The sequence below is a fragment of the Geotrypetes seraphini genome, chromosome 2 (genome assembly GCF_902459505.1).
Source record: "Geotrypetes seraphini chromosome 2, aGeoSer1.1, whole genome shotgun sequence".
Classification (NCBI taxonomy): Eukaryota; Metazoa; Chordata; class Amphibia; order Gymnophiona; family Dermophiidae; genus Geotrypetes; species Geotrypetes seraphini.
In genome coordinates this window covers 462911371-462932553 of record NC_047085.1, presented here as the reverse complement: position 1 = coordinate 462932553, position 21183 = coordinate 462911371, and the positions used below count along the sequence as shown (strand labels likewise).

The following is a 21183-nucleotide window of genomic DNA, read 5'->3' as shown; positions in this document are numbered from 1 at the left end:
TCTATTTTCATAAGGCTCAGAAGAATATAGGTCTTCATAAATATTTAGAAATTGACTTAAAATGTTTTCAATTTGAGTATGTGTATTTCCTTTCTCATCCTTAATTGCAATAATTTTTGATCTTCTTTTCTTCGCTTTAAGATAATTTGCCAATAATCTTCCCGCCTTATTTGAGCTTCCATAATACAAAGTTTGTTGGGAAAACAAATCATTTCTTACAAATTTTGATGAAATCTCATTATATTTACTTTTTGCTTTTAATAAAGCCTGCAGGGTACTTTGCTCCCATTTATCAATTAATTTAGCTTCCAAATATTTAAGTTCTTTCTCCAAATCAGAAAATTGTTTTTTAAGTTGTTTTCTAATATATGCCGAATACGAAATAATATTTCCTCTCTTGGTAGCCTTAAATGCATCCCATATTGTTTCTATGGTAATTTCTTCTGAAGTATTAATTTGAAAAAATTCAATCATTTTTAATTTAAATTCTTCAAGGAAATTTGAATCCGCAATCAATGTATTATCGAATCTCCAAACAGACCTGCAATACTCTTGCTCCTCAAACTTAAATTCAATCCATACACCCCTATGATCAGACAAAATGATAGGATCTATGGATGCTTTTGTCACTTCTTGTACTATTTGATTTGAGAGAAAAATATAATCGATTCTTGAAAAGGATTTATTAACTTGTGAACAAAAAGAAAATTCCCGCTCATTAAAATGAAGTATCCGCCATATATCTTTCAAATCACAAGATTGTACCAAATTATCTAACCTTAAGGATTTCATAATTTTACTTGGTTTTTTATCCATTAATGGATCCATCACAGCATTGAAATCTCCAGCCACTACCAAATTAGAAGCAGCCAGTGGGAGTAATAATTGTTGTAACTTCTTAAAAAATTTACTTTGATTCGTATTTGGGGCATACACATTAAACAATTCCATGGTATTATTTCCCATGCTCATTTTCATGTGTACCCACCTCCCCAAGGGATCAGAATCAATCAATTAAAAATTAGCTAAACATTTTTTATTTATTAGTATGGCAACCCCAGCTTTTTTCCCAATTGCGGAGGCAAAAAACACTGTTTTACCCAACCCCCTTCCAACTTTTTTGACTCTAGCATTGAAAGGTATATAATATGTATCAGCATTTTGTTGTTTCAAGAAGGCAAGCATTTTTTTCCTTTTTATTTGATGGTTAAGGCCATTAACATTTAATGAGAAAATTTTAATCTCCATTATAAGTTATTTCCAGGAATGTAAACCAACATAAATATTTAGACTTATTTAACTTAATATGAATAGACACCATTACCCATTTTTTTAAAACTGTCCGTTGTTTTAACCTTTTAATTTTATTTTGAGTCCTTTAGCTGTTGTACTTCTTACTTGTTTATATCCCTTTTTATTGTAATTTTTCATTTTCCTGTGTCTTCCTGTTTTTTAACCAACAGCCTCTGTGTTTGTTTCGCTTTTTCTATTTATAAAAGAGATATTATCTTTAGATGCGGTTCAATGACATCATTTTTTCTGAACCTAGACATCATCACCCCGTACCCAGTTCACTCTTTTTAATAACTTCCTGGTCGGGGCGTCTCTCTTTTTAGTCTTTACGCTGTTTATATTCGTACAGCCACGTAGCCTTTTGAACTGTGAGTACTTTCAATGCACTATTGTAGCTCTGGCATGACTTTTAAACCAAGACTACTATATTAAAATATCTCCGGTATATCTTTTCCAGAGTATTTTATGTTTCCAAGCTTTTTTGTATTTTACTACGAGCCCGGAGGTACCAGTTTAAGCCTTTATTATTCTTGCGGCTTTCACTCCCAGCGGTTTTTCACCCCCACTGAGGGCTTGTTTATTTCTGTGCAAGGTATAATAGCATTATTTTAGAATTTCCTTATTTTCCAGTGGAGTTTGAATCTGGTAGCAATGCACTTCCCTACACTCTACTATTTCTCTTGCTTCACATGCACCGTTTGCACATTCAGCTACTCTTTTAGCCTCTTTTTTACTTTTTCAGTACTTTATTACTTTGTTTTAAATAAGGACATAACATTTTTTTTTTTTATTATATCGGTACTTTTCTTTTACAGCCTTTCTTCTAGATGTTTAAGTGCCACAGTGCCATCTACTTAGGTATGTTTGGAATTATTTTGATTCAGATGTGTTTGTATGTCACCTTGCGCTTACTTTTCCAACAGCATATATTCATGGTAGTATTGATTATTACATTACATTACATTACAGATTTCTATTCCGCCATTACCTTTCAGTTCAAAGCGGATTACAAAAAGAGTTATAGAAGAAGGGTTACAACGTTAGATCAGAGAAGGTTTCCAAGAGAGGGAAAAGTAGGATCTGGGGTTAGGGAGGTGATGGTAAGAGGGGGGCTAAGCTTTATCATGATATTAAGCTTTATTAAGGGATTTCTTGAAGAGTATAGTTTTTATTTCCTTTCTGAACATCTTGTAGTCTCGGGTTGTTGTCAATAGGTTGGAGACTTGGTTGTCTATCTTCGCTGCCTGAGTGGCCAGTAGTCCGTTGTATAGTTTTTTCCGTTTTACTTCTTTGATTGGGGGGGGGGTAAGTGAATGGGGTGTGTGTTTTTCTATGCCTGATAGAGGTGGTTTGGATGAGGCGGTCGTTTAGGTAGGTTGGGCTGTCTCCATTTATAATTTTAAATAGTATACAGTAGAATTTAAATTGTATTCTTTCCTGGATTGGAAGCCAATGAGAATTGATGAATGCCTCAGTAATGTGATCATATTTTTTCAATGAATAGACGAGTCTCAGAGCTGTATTCTGAATTGTCTGTAGTTGTTTAATCATTATTGCAGGGCAGGGGAGGTAGAGGATGTTGCAATAGTCTAGGATACTTAGGATTAGAGATTGTACTAGGAGCTGAAATTGTGTTTTTTCGAAGAATTTTCGGACTTGTCTAAGGTTTCTCATAACTGCGAAAGATTTCTGTATTGTTTTGTTAATTTGTGGTTGCATGGTGCAGCCTCTGTCAATAGTCATACCTAGAAGTTTTAGGGTGGTTTGCAAAGGGCAGATTATATACTTTTTACCTTGGCATTATGGATTGTATTGTTTTTAATTTTATTATTATGTTATTTATGGTAGACCTCTTATTTATGTACCATTATTGTATTTGTGATTATCATTTTATTTCAATTATATTTTATCAAATCATAGATATCCTATTGTTCTGTATTTGTGAAATTTATATGTGCTTTTCAGATTGACACCTTCACCCCTGAAGCAGGATTTCTATTTGAAGCCGAAACATGGACCGTGTCAGGTCCAGGAGCAAAGAAAATGGACTTTGTATCAGTAGCGTACCTAGGGTGTGTGGCACCCAGGGCCCATCATTTTTTGACACCCCCCCCCATCTATATGAAAAATATGACTTTTAGTAACAATCCACATATCGCACAACAAGAGTGTACATAGGAAAAGGCAGCATCTTAAACACTGCAGTGAGCACTAGAACACCAACACATACATTGTAAAACTAAACAAGCCAGATCCCGCACAGTCAATTGATCCTGTAGTCAATGCCAACTGAAAACTATGTTCTTTTCATACACACAGAACAGAGATACACCCTCGCCCAATATGGAATAATCACAAACTAAAAATAGAAATATGTAGACAAAAGTTAAACTGAACCGCCAAGAAACCAGACCCTGGATACAATGCAACACCACAAAAACAATAACACATGTCCTCTAATACAGTGCAAAATATAAAGACAGTAGATGTAAATTGGAAAAAACTGATACATAACAATCACCACTTTACAAATTAACAAATAAAAATAAAAAAAATAATAAGAAATTAAAAAATACCATTTTATTGGACTAATCCCTGTAAGCTCGGTCCCCATCCCCGCAAACCACCTGATTCCATCCACACAAGCTTTGAATTGTTTATATTAAAGTATAAAAAAAAACAATATTCTGTACAATTGTCAATTTATAAATCAGCGTCTTCTCCCCACTCTCTCTTCCCCATTTCCCTTCAGCGTCCTCAGCCCACTCTCTCTCCACTTTCCTTCAGCGCACGCACATAAAAACAAGCAATTTCATTCTATTCATTCATAGAAATTAAAGTCTAAATAATGCCAGTCACATAACAAAACATGACTTTACAAAAATAATTCCCTGCACAGTCAAGCCTGCAAGGATTACTAGATGTCTTTCAGCAGCTCCCCTCCCTCCCCCTTACCTTTGTGGCCAAGTCAAAATGATCTACCAACAATAAAATTTTAAAAAAACACAACGCACATTGTACGCATAGAATTGTTAATTATCATTCCTATTCCGGGGTTTTTTCAAAGAGGTCAAAGCAGATGACTCTATGCACTGTCATCTCAGTAACAACCATACAAAAATAGACAAATACCCACCCCCCTCCCTTTTTACTAAACCACAATAGCAGTTTTTAGCGCAGGGAGCTGCGCTGAATGCCCAGCGCTGCTCTCGACGCTCATAGGCTCCCTGCGCTAAAAACCACTATTGCGGTTTAGTAAAAGGGGACCATATTGTAAAATATAGACAGCGGATATAAATTCAGACACATTTTGATCACTAATTTTAAAATAAAATAATATTTCCTACCTTGTCTGGTGATTTCATGAGTCTCTCGTTGCACTTTCTTCTTCTGACTGTGCATCCAATCTTTCTTTCAGCCTGTATGCTTCCTCTCCTCCACACCTCATTCCCTCCCCCAACTTTTTCTTCCTCTCTCCCTGACCTTTCTTTCTTTCTCTCCTCATGCCCCCTTTCTTTTTTTCTGTTTCTCTTCTTTCCTTCTGTCTCCCTGCCTGCCCCCTTTCTTTCTTTCTCTCTGCCCTTCCCCAAGCCATTGCCACTGCCATCGGGGAACAGGACCCAAACCGCCACCAATGGATAACAGGCCCTAAAGCCGACACCGACGCCGCCCCATGCTCTCCCTGCTTCGAGCCGACCAGCATTCCTCTCCCCGATGTCAATTCTGCTGTCGGAGAGGAAGTTCCGCCCAGCCAGGCAGTGATTGGCTGGCCCGAACTTCCTCTCCGACGGCAGAATTGACGTCGGCGAGAGGAAGACTGATCGGCCCGATAGATTGCCAAGGCAAAGTGAGTCCTGGGTGATCGACTCACTTTGCATTGGCGAGCTACCCGTCGAATTGGGCAACCCTGCCCTAGGGAGAACACTCAGCTCTCTCCTGTGCACCCCCTTGGGGAGTGCACCCGGGGCAGACCGGACCCCCCCCACCTCCCCTAGGTACGCTACTGCTTTGTATTTGTTCATGTGACTACATTCAGTTGCACAGTCCGTTCCCCACTTGTTTTCTTGTTCTGTATTTAGAGCAGAACAGACTTATGTGGTTTTGGGGAGTTTCCCTGCACTCCTCTCTTATACTCTAAGGGGTCCTTTTACGAAGGTGTGCTAAGTGTTTTAGCGCACGCACCAGATTAGTGCATGCTAGCCGAAAATCTACTGCCTGCTCAAAAGGAGATGGTAGCAGCTAGCGCGCATTATTCTGCGCATTAAGGCCCTAACACTCCTTCATAAAAGGAGCCCTAGGATTTGCTAGAAGCTTTGGTACCAATTGAGGGGGTGGAGCTCATCCCAGAGTGATGGGATGTGGAGCATGAAAACAAAACTATGGGCTCGCGGCTGATGAGCTTTACTCACTGGTCAAGACTTCCATTCCTGTTTACAAGAAAAAGATTAGGCAAGGTAAGAACCTAATCTTTCCTTCATGAAAGGATTTCTTGTCAAACCACAGCTACAGAAGCCTCTATTCCGTGGGACCATAAACTTGTTTTAATTTCCTGTTTGAACCACTTAACCTCAAAAGTGCTCATCTCTGCTGGAAGATAACCACAAGCCATACATATAGTTTTCATCATAAAGTAGTTCTATGAGTTCCTCCTCCAGCATCATTGAGGAAATAGTGGTCCCCATATTCTATATAAAACCTTGTAGGAACTTAGACAAGAAAGCTCTCCATGGTTTGAATGGATAGAAAATTAGTATATGTATTTCCCATACAATAACGGAATTAAATATATATTTAATAAATTTTCCATCTTGGCTTTGCTTAATTTCCAAGCCATAAAAGTGTTTTATTTCTGCCAAGGCTTTAAATGAGTGATTAAGGGAACAATTTTCTTTAATCCCCTCTTTTTTTGTTTTTGTCTCAAAATGAAAATAAAAACATTCTGGCATGTTCACTCGTAAGTTGTGGAAACGTGTGGATGCAAATAAAATTAGGCTTAGAATGAGAAGGAAGAAACACTAGCAGGGAAAGTACCATTAACCCTTTGAAAGCAACATTTGTGTCACAAGCTTCAGCTGCTTAAAAACTATCTTAGCTACATTTAATATTTCTCACATACTTAAATCACATTTTAAACATATCAAAATGTGTCCTTGAAAACAATTTGAGCTGCAGAACTGTGGCAGTGCTCTGGTACAAAGTTATAGTAGCTTTGAGCAGAAGTACCATATTTTTCGCTCCGTAAGAGGCACTTTTTCCACTCCCAAAAAGGTACCTTTTTTTTAAACTGGCATGGTCAGTGCTAGATGGCTGCCTTTCTCCCTGCAGAGCGGCGCATAAGGCAGGAATGCGATCTTTGCACTTCCTGCCTGGTCCTGCACCGCTCCGTGATTGACTTACCATCAGTTCTCACGATTCGTGAGAACTGACGGCAAGCCAATCACAGAGCAGAGCGGGACTAGGGAGGAAGCGCAAAGGGCGCTCCTACCTTATGCGACGCTCTGCAGGGAGAAAGGCAGCCGTCCAGCACTGACCACACCAGTTAAAAAAAAGGTGCTGTGGGCTTCCCAGCACCAGACCACCAGACGCACCTACGTGTAGAGGAGGAAAATCAAGAAAAAAAATTCTGAACTAAATTTTTTTTTTCTTGGTTTTTCCTGCTCTACAGGTGGGTGCATCTTATGGTCCAGTGCGTCTTATAGAGCGAAAAAATATGGTAAATAAATTTGTCTCTGAGGCTTCTGGATGACTGAGTGTTTGGTTGCATCTATTATGACTTCTCTTCTTGCACATTCCAAATATATATCTTTGGCCATAATGAATATTTTTATTTTGTGGGTTTGGATTTGGTTTTTAGATTTAATGACATGTCTTTCCAAATATGAGCTCCAGGCAAGTTCAAGACTGTAGATGTTGTGCCAGGGACTTAGATTTTTCTGAATAGCAACTATTGTAGCAAGAGATTTCTGACATTTCTTACTGTTTGCCCTCCAAAGAACAAAAAAGATTTAAGACAATGCCAGCCCTTTGTGAATTGGATGTAAACATATTCAAGTCTTTTTGAAACTCTCTCCTTCATGTTCTTAAAATAAAAAAGTCTGACTTATTAAGGGCTTTTCCCCATTTGAACATAAGGAAAGAAACTTTTGATAAATCAAGCCCATCTATCTTAGCCGTGCAATGTTGTGAATCTTTCCATCCAGAGTGTTGTATGAAGCCTTGATGTTTATGTGGGGATATGTTTCTGCAGATGCATAAGAGAAAATATGTTAGGGCAAAAAAAATTACATTTTTAAAATGCAGAACTCATTGAAAAGACCAAGTACTTTGTTTTTCTCCTCACTTGTGGTATTTACATGATGCAACAAAGTGACTTCGGTCATATGGAGGCAAGGGAACCTCATTCAGGGCCAAGCTCTACCAGTAACATCACCAAGTGTTGACCAAGGAATCACAGGCTTCATTCCCACTTCCATCCTAGAGACCAGGCACATTACCTCCAAGTTGCATCTACATTTTGTGAATTCCTTGGGATGCAGACCTAAACCCCAGCATCATGTACTACTGTGCTATCATTAAGTCACAGAGTGGACCCTTTCAAGTTGCCTTTAAGGTTATTTTATTTTATTTTTAATCTTGCAGAATGGTCAAACTAAAGATAAACATGAAAGCATGTCAGGCTACAAAGATCCAGAACTGTATGGACGGTTGCAAGCCCATCTTCGTAAAAAGCTTAGAGAAACAGATCAGGAATTTCTTAATGCAGACAAGGAAAAGCGGTATCGAGATCGGAAGGAGCAGGAGCATGCTGAGAGGGAAAAAAGGTATAGAACTATGCAAGAGACTGATCAGCTGCATGACAAGGAAAGGCGGCATAGAAGTTCAAAAGAAGAACTCCAAAGATTCATTGCCCAAGACTTGGAGGAGAAAAGAAAGGAGAAGAAACATAGAGAAAAGGCTTTCTTGGATGAGGACAAAGAAAAAAGACAGAGAGACAGAAAAGAAAGAGCTGAGAGAGAAGAAAGAAGGAAAAGGGATTTTGAGGTCAGATTTTTCTTTCTTTGCTAAAAATCTTCTTTGTACATTTTGCATGTACTCTTTACAATCTTCTTTTTTGTTTGAGAATTTATATACAGGATTAAAAAAAGTAAATGGCTTGATTACCAAACTTCAGTCAATATACGAGTATGTCAAGTAACATCAAAACAAGAATATGGAAGTGTCAGCTGGTACAGACCAATGTTCCACCAATTCTATCATCCTGTCTTTGACAGTGGCCAATTTGGATCTCTTGGATGTACCTAGCAGACTCTAATATGGAGATACATTCCCTGTTGTGCACGTTTAGAAGTAGGATGTGTCTAGTGACTCCCTAAGTCTTTCTGACTAGTTATTAATGGACCTGCCCTCTAGAAATTTTTCCAGCTAGTCTACTAACCTTGACTTCATTATCCAAATTTATATATATGAGCTTACTTGTGTGTTGTGTGAAATATGCTTTCTTAAATTTGTTTTAAATCAGCTTCCTGCTATATGAAAGAATAAATTTGTTTTAAATCAGTTTCCTGCTATATGAAAGAATAAATACTAACTGTTCTTAATTAACTTTTCTGCACCATTCTTGATTTTATAAACCTCTGCCATTTCTTCTTCAAGCTGAAGAGCCCTAACCTGATAATATTGAACATTTCCATGTGAAGAAATGTTTCTTTATCAGTTTTGTAGCCCTTCATGTGGGGCAGAGTTGGGATTGGCACCTATGTATGTACCGTATATACTCAAATATAAACAGAGATTTTGGGGCCAAAAAATGGGGGTGTCTGTTTATATTCAAGTCCCCCCAATGACTGGCACACTGCTGTCCCCTCTCCTCTGACAATCGGTGCACTGCTGTCCTCCACCCCTCACAAATGCATTGCACATGCCCGCACATTGCTGTCCCTCCTTCCACAATCCCTCCCTCAAGATGAGTGAGGCTGCTGTCATACACCGAGGCCCCCCCCCCAACTGACATTGCACTTACCTGTGCTGAACAAGCTGCCAGCGATCCTGTGTTGGGCCAGTGTATGGCCTTGAGCTCTCTGAGAATCTTGGAGCCAGTGGGAGCTGGCAGGCCATGAGCATGTGCAGAAGCTCACAGCCCTACACTGGCCCAACAGAGAGGATCGTTGGCAGCTTGTTCAGCGTGGGTAGATGCATTGTTGGTCGGGGGGGGGGAGGTGTCCCAGTGTATGACAGCAGCATTAGTCACCTTGGGGGAGGAGTTGTAGAAGGAGGGACAGCAGCATGCCTGCCGAAGGTCATCAGGGAGGGGGAGGGACACTAGTGCCATGGTCATCGTGGGGGGGTGAGAGGGAGGGAGTAGGACTCTAGCGCTGGTCATCGGGTGTGGTGGTGGAGGGTAGAGGGAGGAGACAGCAGCACACCAATGGTCATCTGCAGGGAGGACACTAGCGCTAGTCATGGGGGTGTGGTGGAAAACAAAAGTTCTGTTCATTTTGGGGGGTAAAAGCAGCACAGATGCTTATCAGGAAGGATGGGGAAGAGAACACTACTCCTGGTCATCAGGGAGGGGGAGGGAAAGAAAAACAGTAGCATCAGTCATTGGGAGAGAAGGACAGCAGTTTATAAATGTGTTAAAACTCATGACAAGGACTTCTAGTCTTTGTAAATGGCTCACCACGATAACCCAGATATCTTATCTTGGTTAATATTTGAGTCCATCTTTTTTGGGAAAAAATGTTACCTTAGTTTATATTCAGGTTAGTTTATGTTTGAGTATAAACGGTACTTTACAGAATAGGTGTGAAGGTGTTTATTTTTGCTTGTGCCCACAGATTACAGTACCCCTAGAGCAGATGTGAATGTGAACACCTATTTTTCTTTGGATAATAATAAAAAGAAGACATATAGAGGCATATACTTATTTGGATATCAATTTTATGCTTATGGCTTCACTTAGATACATTAGTTCAAACTGCTTCGGAAGTGGCTACATAGTTATGTATTGATTTAGATCAGTGTTCTTCAACCACCAGTCCATGGACCTGTGCCAGTCCACAGAAATTTCCTGCCGGTCCACAGGGCCAGCACATGCATCAGGCCCAAAACAGTGTTCTTCAACCGCCGGTCCACGGTGCGATCGATGCGGCGTTATCTTCGAGCCAGCTCCCTCTTCCTAACTGATTCAGTGCACAAAGCCACGGGCAGTGGCTCCTATGGGTATCCTGTGCCTGAACTGGAAGCCTTCTCTCTGACGTTGCAACTAGTGCAATTAGTACTATTATGGGGGCGGGGTCTGGGGTGGACATTGGGTAGAGATGGGAGGGGTCTGGCCCACGACTTAGCCCAGTGTTCTTCAACCGCCGGTCCACAGAATCATTTTTTTTATTTCTGCCGGCCCATAGGTGTAAAAAGGTTGAAAAACTCTGATTTAGAGTACAACTTATGTAATGTATTAATACAGAGGTAGTGTTGAATGATGTAAAAGGTAGTCTATGGTGTTTGTTGATTCTAATCAGCCACATGCAACACTGTTGGGAATTAATTTTCTCTGTTTGGCGAAGACCTTATAACTGATTTCACTTCCCTTTACACTCACATATTTATACTGAAATATTTGTTTGATTTATTATAGTATCGTGTGCCACTTCCCAATTTACTTAGTGAGGATTTCTTTTTTGCTTTCAGAATTATTAAAAATATAACAGAAAATAAATATGATACTTATGTGTTGCAGAGAAGTTGAGGCCACTTATTTATAAGGCAACTTTATTTGGTTAAAAAATAAAATCTATTTATAAAGGTGTGAACAATGTAGACCCACCCTCTCATTGGGGTTGGCTGAGGCTGTAGCTTTAACCACTGCCCCACACTGCTGTACTATATTTCTTAAGTGAAATGGATTTAAAGTAAAGGGGATTGGGGAGAAGAGGAGGACTGAAATTGTAAAAAATTGAACAATTTGACTGTTTTGTTTATTTATTTAAAAAATTTATAACCCATCATTCACCAGTTCTGCACAAGGTATAATAAAACATAGTAAAACTATACAATAACATAACAATAACTTATACAAAACAAACAAATAAATTTAAGTCATAAAATCCACTAATAAATACATTTGAAGAGGATTGTCTTCAAACGTTTTCTAAACTGCAGAACCCTAGCCAGTGTTCTGCCTTCTACTGGTAGGGCATTCCACAAGACAACACCCTGAATCCAGAACATCGAGCACCGATTAGTCAAAAGTTTTACAGATTTGAATAATTTTGCGTCTAACAACAACTTGCCCTCGGACTGCAAGGAACTTGAAGAATGTTATAATAGTTTAGTCTAGGTAGCCAACAGAAGTAGACTGATGTTATTCAATGTCTTATAAAGAAGGCAAAGTACTTTGATCTATTCGTGCTTGTATTGGCAATCAATGCAAGTCCTGAAGGATAGATAGAATATGCTCTAACTTAGACATGCTTACAGCAGCATTCTGGGTTAACTGCAAAGCCTGTATTGTACAGTCCACTTCTGGATGGGAGGGAATTAAACATTAAAGAGACTTCCTTCAACTGCTATCTGTGCTCCAATCTGATCTTATGCTCTGAAATGCAACATCTAGACTAAAACTAATCTAGACTAAAATACCTTCTTTATAAAACCCTAACAAAGACTCTAAAGGCTACTCTATTGCCTACCACCTCCTCGTGATGTGGTGGCATTTGCAGCAGTACTTTAGGGCATCATGACAGTTAATGCATGTGCACTAGCTGTCACCAGATGCCAATTCCATGTTTATCCCCATCAAACCTACTCTATGCATCTATTAGTGTTAAACAGCTAGTGTGGGATTTTTATCCTGCTGGTTGTTGTAACATGTGTCACCTATAAGCACAGGATTACACTAATGTTTAGCGCATGGTAAAATCCATGTTAGCTTCTTAACTCAACTTAGTAAAGATGCCCTTATATCAACAAATGTAATATTGCAATTTTTTTCTGTCTTTTAGTTCAAGAAGAATCAGATTTCCAGTTAACAAAAAAAATACCCTTGTCATCCTAGATAGAGGACTGTATCATTTTTTGTTTTCATCAAGCTAAATCCAGTCTACTTGCTAAGGTCACTTTTCATCAGCCAAGGGCCACAACAGCAGCCCACCTATACCTTTCTTCAATAATAGACATTTGTAAAGCTGATACATTGTCCATATGTTTACCAAGGACAGAGTTAGATAGCCCTCTTAGTTGAGCAGTGCTGGAAAATTTTAAGTATGCTGTATCATCCTTTTTTTGGATGACAGCAGTTTAGTATGCTGAAAAGTGAATAAAAAGAGTAATATATTTAATTCTTTCAGAGGCCTAAACATAGAAGATCAGAAGAAAGTCTAAAACAAAAATCCGAAGCAGACAACCACAATGGAAGGTATAGTTAACTGTTTTTGTCTGTTTGTATTTTAAATTTGTACGTCTTAAACTTATCTAATATTTAGCTCACAGATTCAGCATCACTTGCATTTTAAAAGGATTTAGGGTCTAATTATTCTTTTCAAACCAACAGAAGTTAGAAAAATTATTTAAAAAGAAGTCAAGAATGCCTCTCCATCTATCTCTCTGAATGAAGGCAAAATAACTTTGAAAAATTAAAAGAATTAGATTAAACTTGGTATACCAGTAAAACAGGGTGGCTAAAGATCAATGATTAAAAAAAAATTAAAAAATTGGATTTTTTAAAAATGAAAAATCTAAAGATGGTTTTCTATTTAAGATGCATTACAGTCCAAAAGTTATTCATCATAAAATAAGGATTAGTTTTTCATTATGTAACATGAGGCAATGTATTCTTGCATAATGTCACGGGCAATTTTTCTAGCTAGATGATATCACAGATGCTTGGTTTTGCATATCTCAAAACTATGAACTTGTGTCTGCAGAGATAACATGCTTCTTTACGGCAAAAATATTATAAAATATACAGAGTTGAGAAAAAGATCTTAGTCCCATTGTTTCTTTACAAATGATTGGATACAAAATCAACCCCTTACTTCTTAAGTGCTAAGTTTACTTCCAGTGCAATAGTTGAGACATTCTAGACCATTTATTCGCAGGGGTTGCAGAAGAGAATTTAAGTTTTTCATTCTGCCTCTAGGGTACATCACAGGCTAGCTTAGCTCCTCACATCAGTCTTTCTCTTCTGCATGTGGCTGCAGTGTGTTAGTTCTGCTTTCTCCAATTTATTATTTTTTAATTCGATATAGTTTCGTTCCCTTTCAAGGTTCTTTCATGTTCTATGGACATTTGAAGTGCTGCCTGCTTGAGAATTCACATTATCCCAGGACAAGCAGGCAGCATATTCTTGACTGATGGGTGACGGCACCGACGGAGCCCCGGTACGGACACTTTTAGAGTGATTGCACTCTAAGAACTTGGAAAGTTCTAGAGGCCGCACCGCGCATGCGCGAGTGCCTTCCCGCCCGACACAGGCGCGCGGTCCCCAGTTTCTTAGTTTCCGCGGAGCTAAGAAGTCGCAATTTCAACGGCTGTTGAAAATTTTTTCTAACGCCTTCCCGCTCGCGTATTCTTTTTCGGGTCTTTTTGCCCTTTTATTCTTTTCTTTTCTGTTGTAAAAAAAAAAAAAAAAAGTTTACTTCATCGAGTTATTTTTTTTTTTTTTTAGATTTTTCGGTCTGCCCCTGCGGGGCCTACTGCCACCATCGAGGCCTCGGCCTTCGATTTGGCAGAAGCCGTCTTTACGTTCATGCCCCCTCAGCCAGGGTTCAAGAAGTGCCAGCGGTGTGCACGGCCTATCTCCCTTACGGACCCACACAACTGGTGTTTACAGTGCCTGGGTCCGGAGCATCAGGCTTCCACCTGCACCCGCTGTGCCACACTTAAGAAAAGAACATTGAAAAATCGCCAAATACAACAGCGCTTGCTTTTTGGCACCGAGATGTCCGACCCCGCGACATCGGCACCGGCATCGGCTCCTACCCAGTCGGCACCTTCCTCGTCGACGCCACGCAATACCGCGCCGGCGTCGCAGCACTCAGGTAAACCGGCTAAGAAGCCTTCCCCGCTGGAACGCCCTCCATTGCAGCGAGTCCAGTCCTGCCGACCGTGAGGCGCCAGCGGAAGCGCTCCGCCCCTATCGAGGTGAGTCCCTCGACATCGGGCTCCTCATCTCCGGGGTGTAGAGCGGCACCACAGGTACCGTAAAAGAAAAAGGCGGTACCGGTGCCCTCCCTTGATGATCGCATTGCGGCCATCTTACAGGTACAGCTGAAGGAACAGCTCCAACAACTCCTTCCAGCTATCCTGACACCGAACCTTCCGGTGCCGGTCTCGTCTGAGCCGCCGGTACCGAGAGTGGAACGACCTATATTATCTACTTCCTCTCTTTCGGTGCCGCTACACTCGGCCTCATCAGTGTCGATGCCAATCCTTGCACCGGAGCCGACAACTCAACACCAGTCGGTACAGACCTCGGCTCCGATGCAACCGGTAACATCTCCCGGTACCGCTTCGATGAGGTCGGGTAAGTCGGTACGCAAGTCCTGACACCTGGAACCATCCACCCCTGAGTCTCAGGACCGTAGTTCCCATATTCGAGACCCTGATCTGTGGGGTGATTCCGAAGAGCCTTTTCTTTCAGAAGGTGAGTGTTCTTCGGGGGAGGATGAGCCTGATATTCCTGATCCTTCCTCCAAACATGATTCCACGTCTTTTTCGTCATTTTTAAAAGACATGTGTGAATCTCTGTCCATTCCTTTGGAGGCTGAGTCTAAAAAGTCTAAGGCCTTTCTAGATGCTCTTGATTTTGACCAGCCTCCAAAGGAATTTCTGAAACTCCCTCTTCATGACATCTTGAGGGAGACTTTTTACAAAAATTTAGAGACTCCTCTCACTGTCCCGGGAGCTCCCCGTAAATTGGATTCCCTGTATAAGGTTATCCCCATTCCAGGTTTCGATAAACCCCAGCTCCCACATGAGTCTCTCCTGGTGGAATCCACACTTAAAAAGTCCTCAGGAGCTAGTGTGTATGCTTCTGTCCCTCCTGGTAGAGAAGGCAAAGCCATGGACAAATTTGGTAAGCGTCTCTATCAGAATGCGATGCTAGCTAACCGATCTGGCAACTATGCTTTTCATTTTTCTTTTTATTTAAAGCATCTCCTTACCACCATGGCTTCCTTTGAGCAGTACCTGCCTGAGAGGAAACGTTTGGCCTTTCACCAATGCTCTTCTTCTCTTTTTCAGCTCAGAAAATTTATGGTAAGATCTATATATGACACCTTTGAACTTACCTCTAGAGCAACGGCTATGTCTGTGGCCATGCGCCGCTTAGCCTGGTTGAGGGTATCCGAACTTGATGTTAACCATCAAGACCGGTTAGCTAATGCACCATGTTTAGGGGATGAGCTGTTTGGAGAATCCATGGACTCAACTACCCAAAAGCTCTCCGCTCATGAAACACGCTGGGATACCCTTCTTAAAACCAAGAAGAAGCCTCCACCAGCATGTCCTTTCAGACAGCAATCGACTTACCAACGCTGTTATGTGGCTCGTCCCTTACAGTCTGCCCCTCAACAACCTAGGAGGCAACGTCAGCAGCAGAGGCAAACACCTAGACAGCAGCAGCAGCAACCTGTCAAACAGCCTCCACAACAAAAACCGACTCAGCCCTTTTGACTTGATTCTCCAGGGCATAGCCAGCATCCAACCTTCACCACTCCTGCCTCAACCCATAGGAGGGCGTCTATCTCTTTTCCTCAGCCGGTGGGAAGTTATCACTTCGGACCAATGGGTCCTCAACATCATCCACCACGGCTACTCTCTCAACTTTCAAACCCTCCCAGGCACAAGTCTACCAAAAGAGTCTGCTTTGCACACTCCCCAGTCTTCCCTCCTCCTTCAGGAAGTTCAATCCCTCCTCCTTCTGAACGCCATAGAGGAAGTTCCTCCGGAGCAAAAGGGGCAGGGTTTCTACTCCCGTTATTTCCTAGTCCCCAAAAAAACAGGAGATCTCAGACCTATCCTAGATCTTCGCGATCTCAACAAATGCTTAGTCAAAGAGAAGTTCAGGATGCTCTCTTTAGCCACTCTTTACCCTCTTCTCAATAAAGACGACTGGCTATGTTACCTCGATCTCAAAGAAGCATACACTCACATACCAATCAATCTGGCCTCCAGACAGTACCTACGCTTCATGATCAATCATTGTCATTACCAGTACAAGGTGCTACCCTTCGGCCTAGCCTCCTCTCCAAGAGTGTTCACCAAATGTCTGATTGTGGTGGCGGCTTTTCTACGTTCCCACCACCTTCAGGTGTTTCCTTACCTGGACGATTGGTTGATAAAGGCCAATTCATCTCAAACAGTTTTTCAGGCCACCAACCAGACCATCCTATTTCTGCGTTTGCTGGGGTTCGAGATCAATCTACCCAAATCTCATCTCATCCCCACGCAGAGACTTCAATTCATTGGAGCAGTCTTAGACACAATCCTCATGAGAGCGTTTCTGCCATCCAACCGTCTTCAAACGCTTCAATCTCTATGTCAGCAGGTGCTTCCACAACGTTCCATCTCTGCCAAGCAAATGATGATACTCTTGGGTCACATGGCCTCCACAGTTCATGTCACACCACTTGCCCGTCTGCACCTGCACACTCCTCAATGGACCCTGGCTACCCAGTGGTCCCAAGCGATGGATCCTTGCTCACGTCACATATCTGTAACATCATCTCTTCGTCAGTCTCTACAATGGTGGTTGACATCCTCAAATCTATCCAGAGGTCTTCTGTTCCATCTACCTCCTCATCAACTTATCATCACCACCGACGCCTCCCCTTATGCCTGGGGAGCTCATTTGAACGAGTTCCAAACTCATGGACTTTGGACGGCCCAGGAAATGAAACATCATATCAATTTCCTCGAACTCAGAGCGATGTTTTATGCCCTCAAGGCCTTCCAACATCTTCTCTTTCCTCAAGTCCTCCTGCTATGCACAGACAATCAAGTTGCAATGTACTACATCAACAAGCAGGGAGGGACGGGCTCTCGCAGCTTGTGCCAGGAAGCCCAGAAGATTTGGGCGTGGGCCACGGATCACCATCTATTCCTGAAAGCTATCTACATTCAGGGAGAACAAAATTCCTTGGCGGACAAGCTCAGCAGAGTTCTCCAGCCTCACGAGTGGACACTCGATCCTTCCACTCTGCAGTCCATCTTCGCTCAGTGGGGCACTCCTCAGATAGACCTTTTTGCAGCTCCTTTCAATCACCAGCTGCCCCTATTCTGCTCCAGACTCTACTCTCCTCACCGTCTGGCAGCAGATGCATTTCTCCTCGATTGGTCCAATCGGTTCCTGTACGCTTTCCCTCCTCTGCCTCTCATGTTGAGAACCTTGTTCAAGCTCAAGAGGGAACGAGCCACCATGATTCTGATTGCTCCGAGGTGGCCCAGGCAACATTGGTTCTCCCTTCTACTTCAACTCAGTTCCAGAGAACCTTTTCTTCTTCCACTGTTTCCTTCTCTGCTTACACAGCATCAGGAGACTCTTCTACATCCCAACCTCCAGTCTCTGCACCTGACAGCTTGGTTTCTCTCGGCCTGACTTCTCATGATACTCTTTTGTCCCAGCCTATTCGTTCAATTCTGGATGCCTCCAGGAAACCGGCCACTCTGCACTGTTACCATCAGAAGTGGACACGTTTTTCTTCCTGGTGTCTTCTCCATCATCATGATCCCACTTCCCTTGCAGTGGAGACCTTGTTGGATTATCTTCTTTCTTTATCTGACTCTGGTCTCAAGTCTTCTTCAGTCAGAGTCCACCTCAGTGCTATTGCGGCGTTTCATGAGCCAGTCCATGGAAAACTCCTCTCAGCTCATCCCTTGGTGTCCAGGTTCATGCGGGGTCTTTTTAATGTGAAACCACCTCTTAAAGCCCCTCCTGTTATCTGGGATCTCAATGTGGTTCTTTCCGCCTTAATGAAGCCTCCATTTGAACCTTTGGCTACCGCTTCTTTCAAGTTTCTCACTTGGAAGGTACTTTTCCTTATTGCTCTCACCTCTGCCAGGAGGGTCAGTGAGCTACATGCACTAGTTGCGGATCCACCTTTTACAGTCTTCCATCATGACAAGGTGGTTCTGCGTACACATCCAAAGTTTCTCCCTAAGGTTGTCTCTGAATTCCATCTCAACCAATCCATTGTTCTGCCTGTCTTCTTTCCGAAACCTCACTCGCATTCTGGAGAACAGGCTCTGCATACTTTGGACTGTAAACGGGCTCTGGCTTACTATTTAGACCGTACTAAGCCCCACAGATCAGCTCCCCAACTCTTTCTGTCCTGTGATCCGAATAAATTGGGACATCCTGTTTCTAAACGTACGTTGTCTAATTAGCTAGCAGCGTGCATTTCATTCTGTTATGCTCAGACCGGACTGACACTGGAAGGTTCTGTCACGGCCCATAGGGTCCGAGCTATGGCAGCATCTGTAGCTTTCCTCCGTTCCACTCCTATTGAGGAAATCTGCAAAGCTGCCACTTGGTCCTCAGTTCATACTTTTACATCTCATTATTGTCTGGATGCATTCTCCAGACGAGATGGACACTTCGGCCAATCTGTTTTGCAAAATTTGTTTTCCTAATGGCCAACCTTCCCTCCATCCCTCTTTTTGTTAGCTTGGAGGTCACCCATCAGTCAAGAATATGCTGCCTGCTTGTCCTGGGATAAAGCACAGTTACTTACCGTAACAGGTGTTATCCAGGGACAGCAGGCAGATATTCTTGCGTCCCACCCACCTCCCCGGGTTGGCTTCTTAGCTGGCTTATCATAACTGGGGACCGCCCGCCTGTGTCGGGCGGGAAGGCACTCGCGCACGCGCGGTGCGGCCTCTAGAACTTTCCAAGTTCTTAGAGTGCAATCACTCTAAAAGTGTCCGTACCGGGGCTCCGTCGGTGCCGTCACCCATCAGTCAAGAATATCTGCTTGCTGTCCCTGGATAACACCTGTTACGGTAAGTAACTGTGCTCTTTGGCCTGTAGCTGACAGGCCGATCCCTGATCTAGAGAGTTGCGCGGGGACAGAAATCCCACCCGTCCCCGCCAAAGTCCCACCCGTCCCCACCCATCCCCGCGAGGAATCTCACCCGTCCCCACCCGTCCCCGTGAGGAATCCCTCCGTCCCCACCCGTCCCCGCGAGGAATCCCCTCCGTCCCCACCCGTCCCCGCGAGGAATCCCCTCCGTCCCCGCCCGTCCCTATAAACTTCAGAAATAGTTATTCCATTTAATTATGCTACTGAATTAAAGGCTCTGGTAGAAACCCATTTACAAATAAGCAAAAAGACTTTATTAATTTGAAAATATTAATTGGGAAGAATACATACTTTGCAAACGGGTTTCTACCAGAGCCTCTAATGTTTATAAATTTTTATCAACACAACTAATATACTACTTTATCCTGAAGCAAAATAAAAAAAAAGAAATATAATTATTTTCCTACCTTTGTTGCCTGGTTTCTGCTTTCCTCATGTTCTCATTCAATTCCTTCCATCCACTGTCTCTCTTCCTTCTGCATCTTCCATTTGCTCTGTTACTGTGCCTCTCCCTTTCTTCCCCCTTCCAAATTGGTCTGGCACCCATCTTCTTCTCTCCGCTCCCCCCATAGTCTGGAATCTGTCTTCTTCCCTGCCAGCGTCTTCTCCCTACTCTCTCTTCCCCATTTCCTTTCAGCGTCCTTCTCCCCCCTCTGTCTTCCACAGGTGCTTTCAGTGTCCTTCTCCCCCCTCTGCTTCCCCATGTCCTTTCAGCGTCCTTCTCCCTCTCTGTCTTCCCCATGGCCTTTCAGCGTCCTTCTCCACCCCTCCCCCCGTCTTCCCCATGTCCTTTCAGCATCCTTCTCCCCCCTCTGTCTTCCACAAGTGCTTTCAGAGTCCTTCCCCCCCCTTCCCATGGCCTTTCAACGTCCTTCTCCACCCCTTTGTATTCCCCATGTGCTTTCAGCTACCTTCTCCCCCCTCTGTCTTCCACAAGTGCTTTCAGAGTCCTTCCCCCCCCTTCCCATGGCCTTTCAGCGTCCTTCTCCACCCCTTTGTATTCCCCATGTGCTTTCAGCGTCCTTCTCCCCCCTCTGTCTTCCACAAGTGCTTTCAGAGTCCTTCCTCCCCCCCGCCCTTCCCATGGCCTTTCAGCGTCCTTCTCCACCCCTTTGTATTCCCCATGTGCTTTCAGCGTCTTTCTCCCTCCTCAGTCTTCAAGTGCTTTCAGAGTCCTTCCCCCCCCCGTCTTCCCCATGGCCTTTCAGTGTCCTTCTCCCCCCTCCTTCTCTACCGCCCCGGGTGCAGCACAGCCGGCCAGGTCCCCTTACTTTTGTGGCACTTCCCCGACCGACCGACAACAGCCCCTGTCCGACAAACCTCCCTGCCCTTAACCGCGAATCTAAATTACCTTCTTACAGCTGCTGTAAGAAGATAATTTAGATTCGCGGCTACAGGGCAGGGAGGATTGTCGGACCGGGGCTGTTGTCGGTCGGTCGGGGAAGTGCCACAAAAGTAAGGGGACCTGGCCGGCTGTGCTGCACCCGGGGCGGGGTGTGGCGTGGCGTGGCTGGGTGTGGCAGGGCGGACCGCCCCCTCCCTTGGTAGCCACTCGAACCGCGAGGCTACTCTCCTCCTTACCTGCACTGCCTGCAGCACAGAGCCAAACGGAAGTCTTCCCGACGTCAGCGCTGACGTCGGAGGGAGGGAGGGCTTTGTTTAAGCCCTTTGTTTAAGCCCTCCCTCCCCTCCGACGTCAGCGCTGACGTCGGGAAGACTTCCGTTTGGCTCTGTGCTGCAAGCAGAGAAGGTAGGGAGAAGAGCCGCGCGACTGAGTACATCCAGCCCCGCAGGAACCCCGCAACCCTCG

At 43.2% G+C, this 21183-nt stretch overlaps 1 protein-coding gene across 6 annotated transcripts in view; it reads left to right on the top strand.

Moving 5' to 3' along the window:
* The window catches only part of WDR60 (WD repeat domain 60), a 264691-nt gene that overhangs the window by 59059 nt on the left and 184449 nt on the right, over positions 1 to 21183 (top strand). For 5 of the 6 annotated variants that reach the window (XM_033931587.1, XM_033931589.1, XM_033931585.1 and 2 more), the window contains 2 exons: positions 7933 to 8334; positions 12639 to 12706. In XM_033931587.1, coding sequence (XP_033787478.1) covers positions 7933 to 8334; positions 12639 to 12706 — 470 coding nt within the window. Of the gene's footprint in view, positions 1 to 7932; positions 8335 to 12638; positions 12707 to 21183 lie in introns of those variants that run through there. The other variant, XM_033931590.1, reaches the window with a different exon arrangement.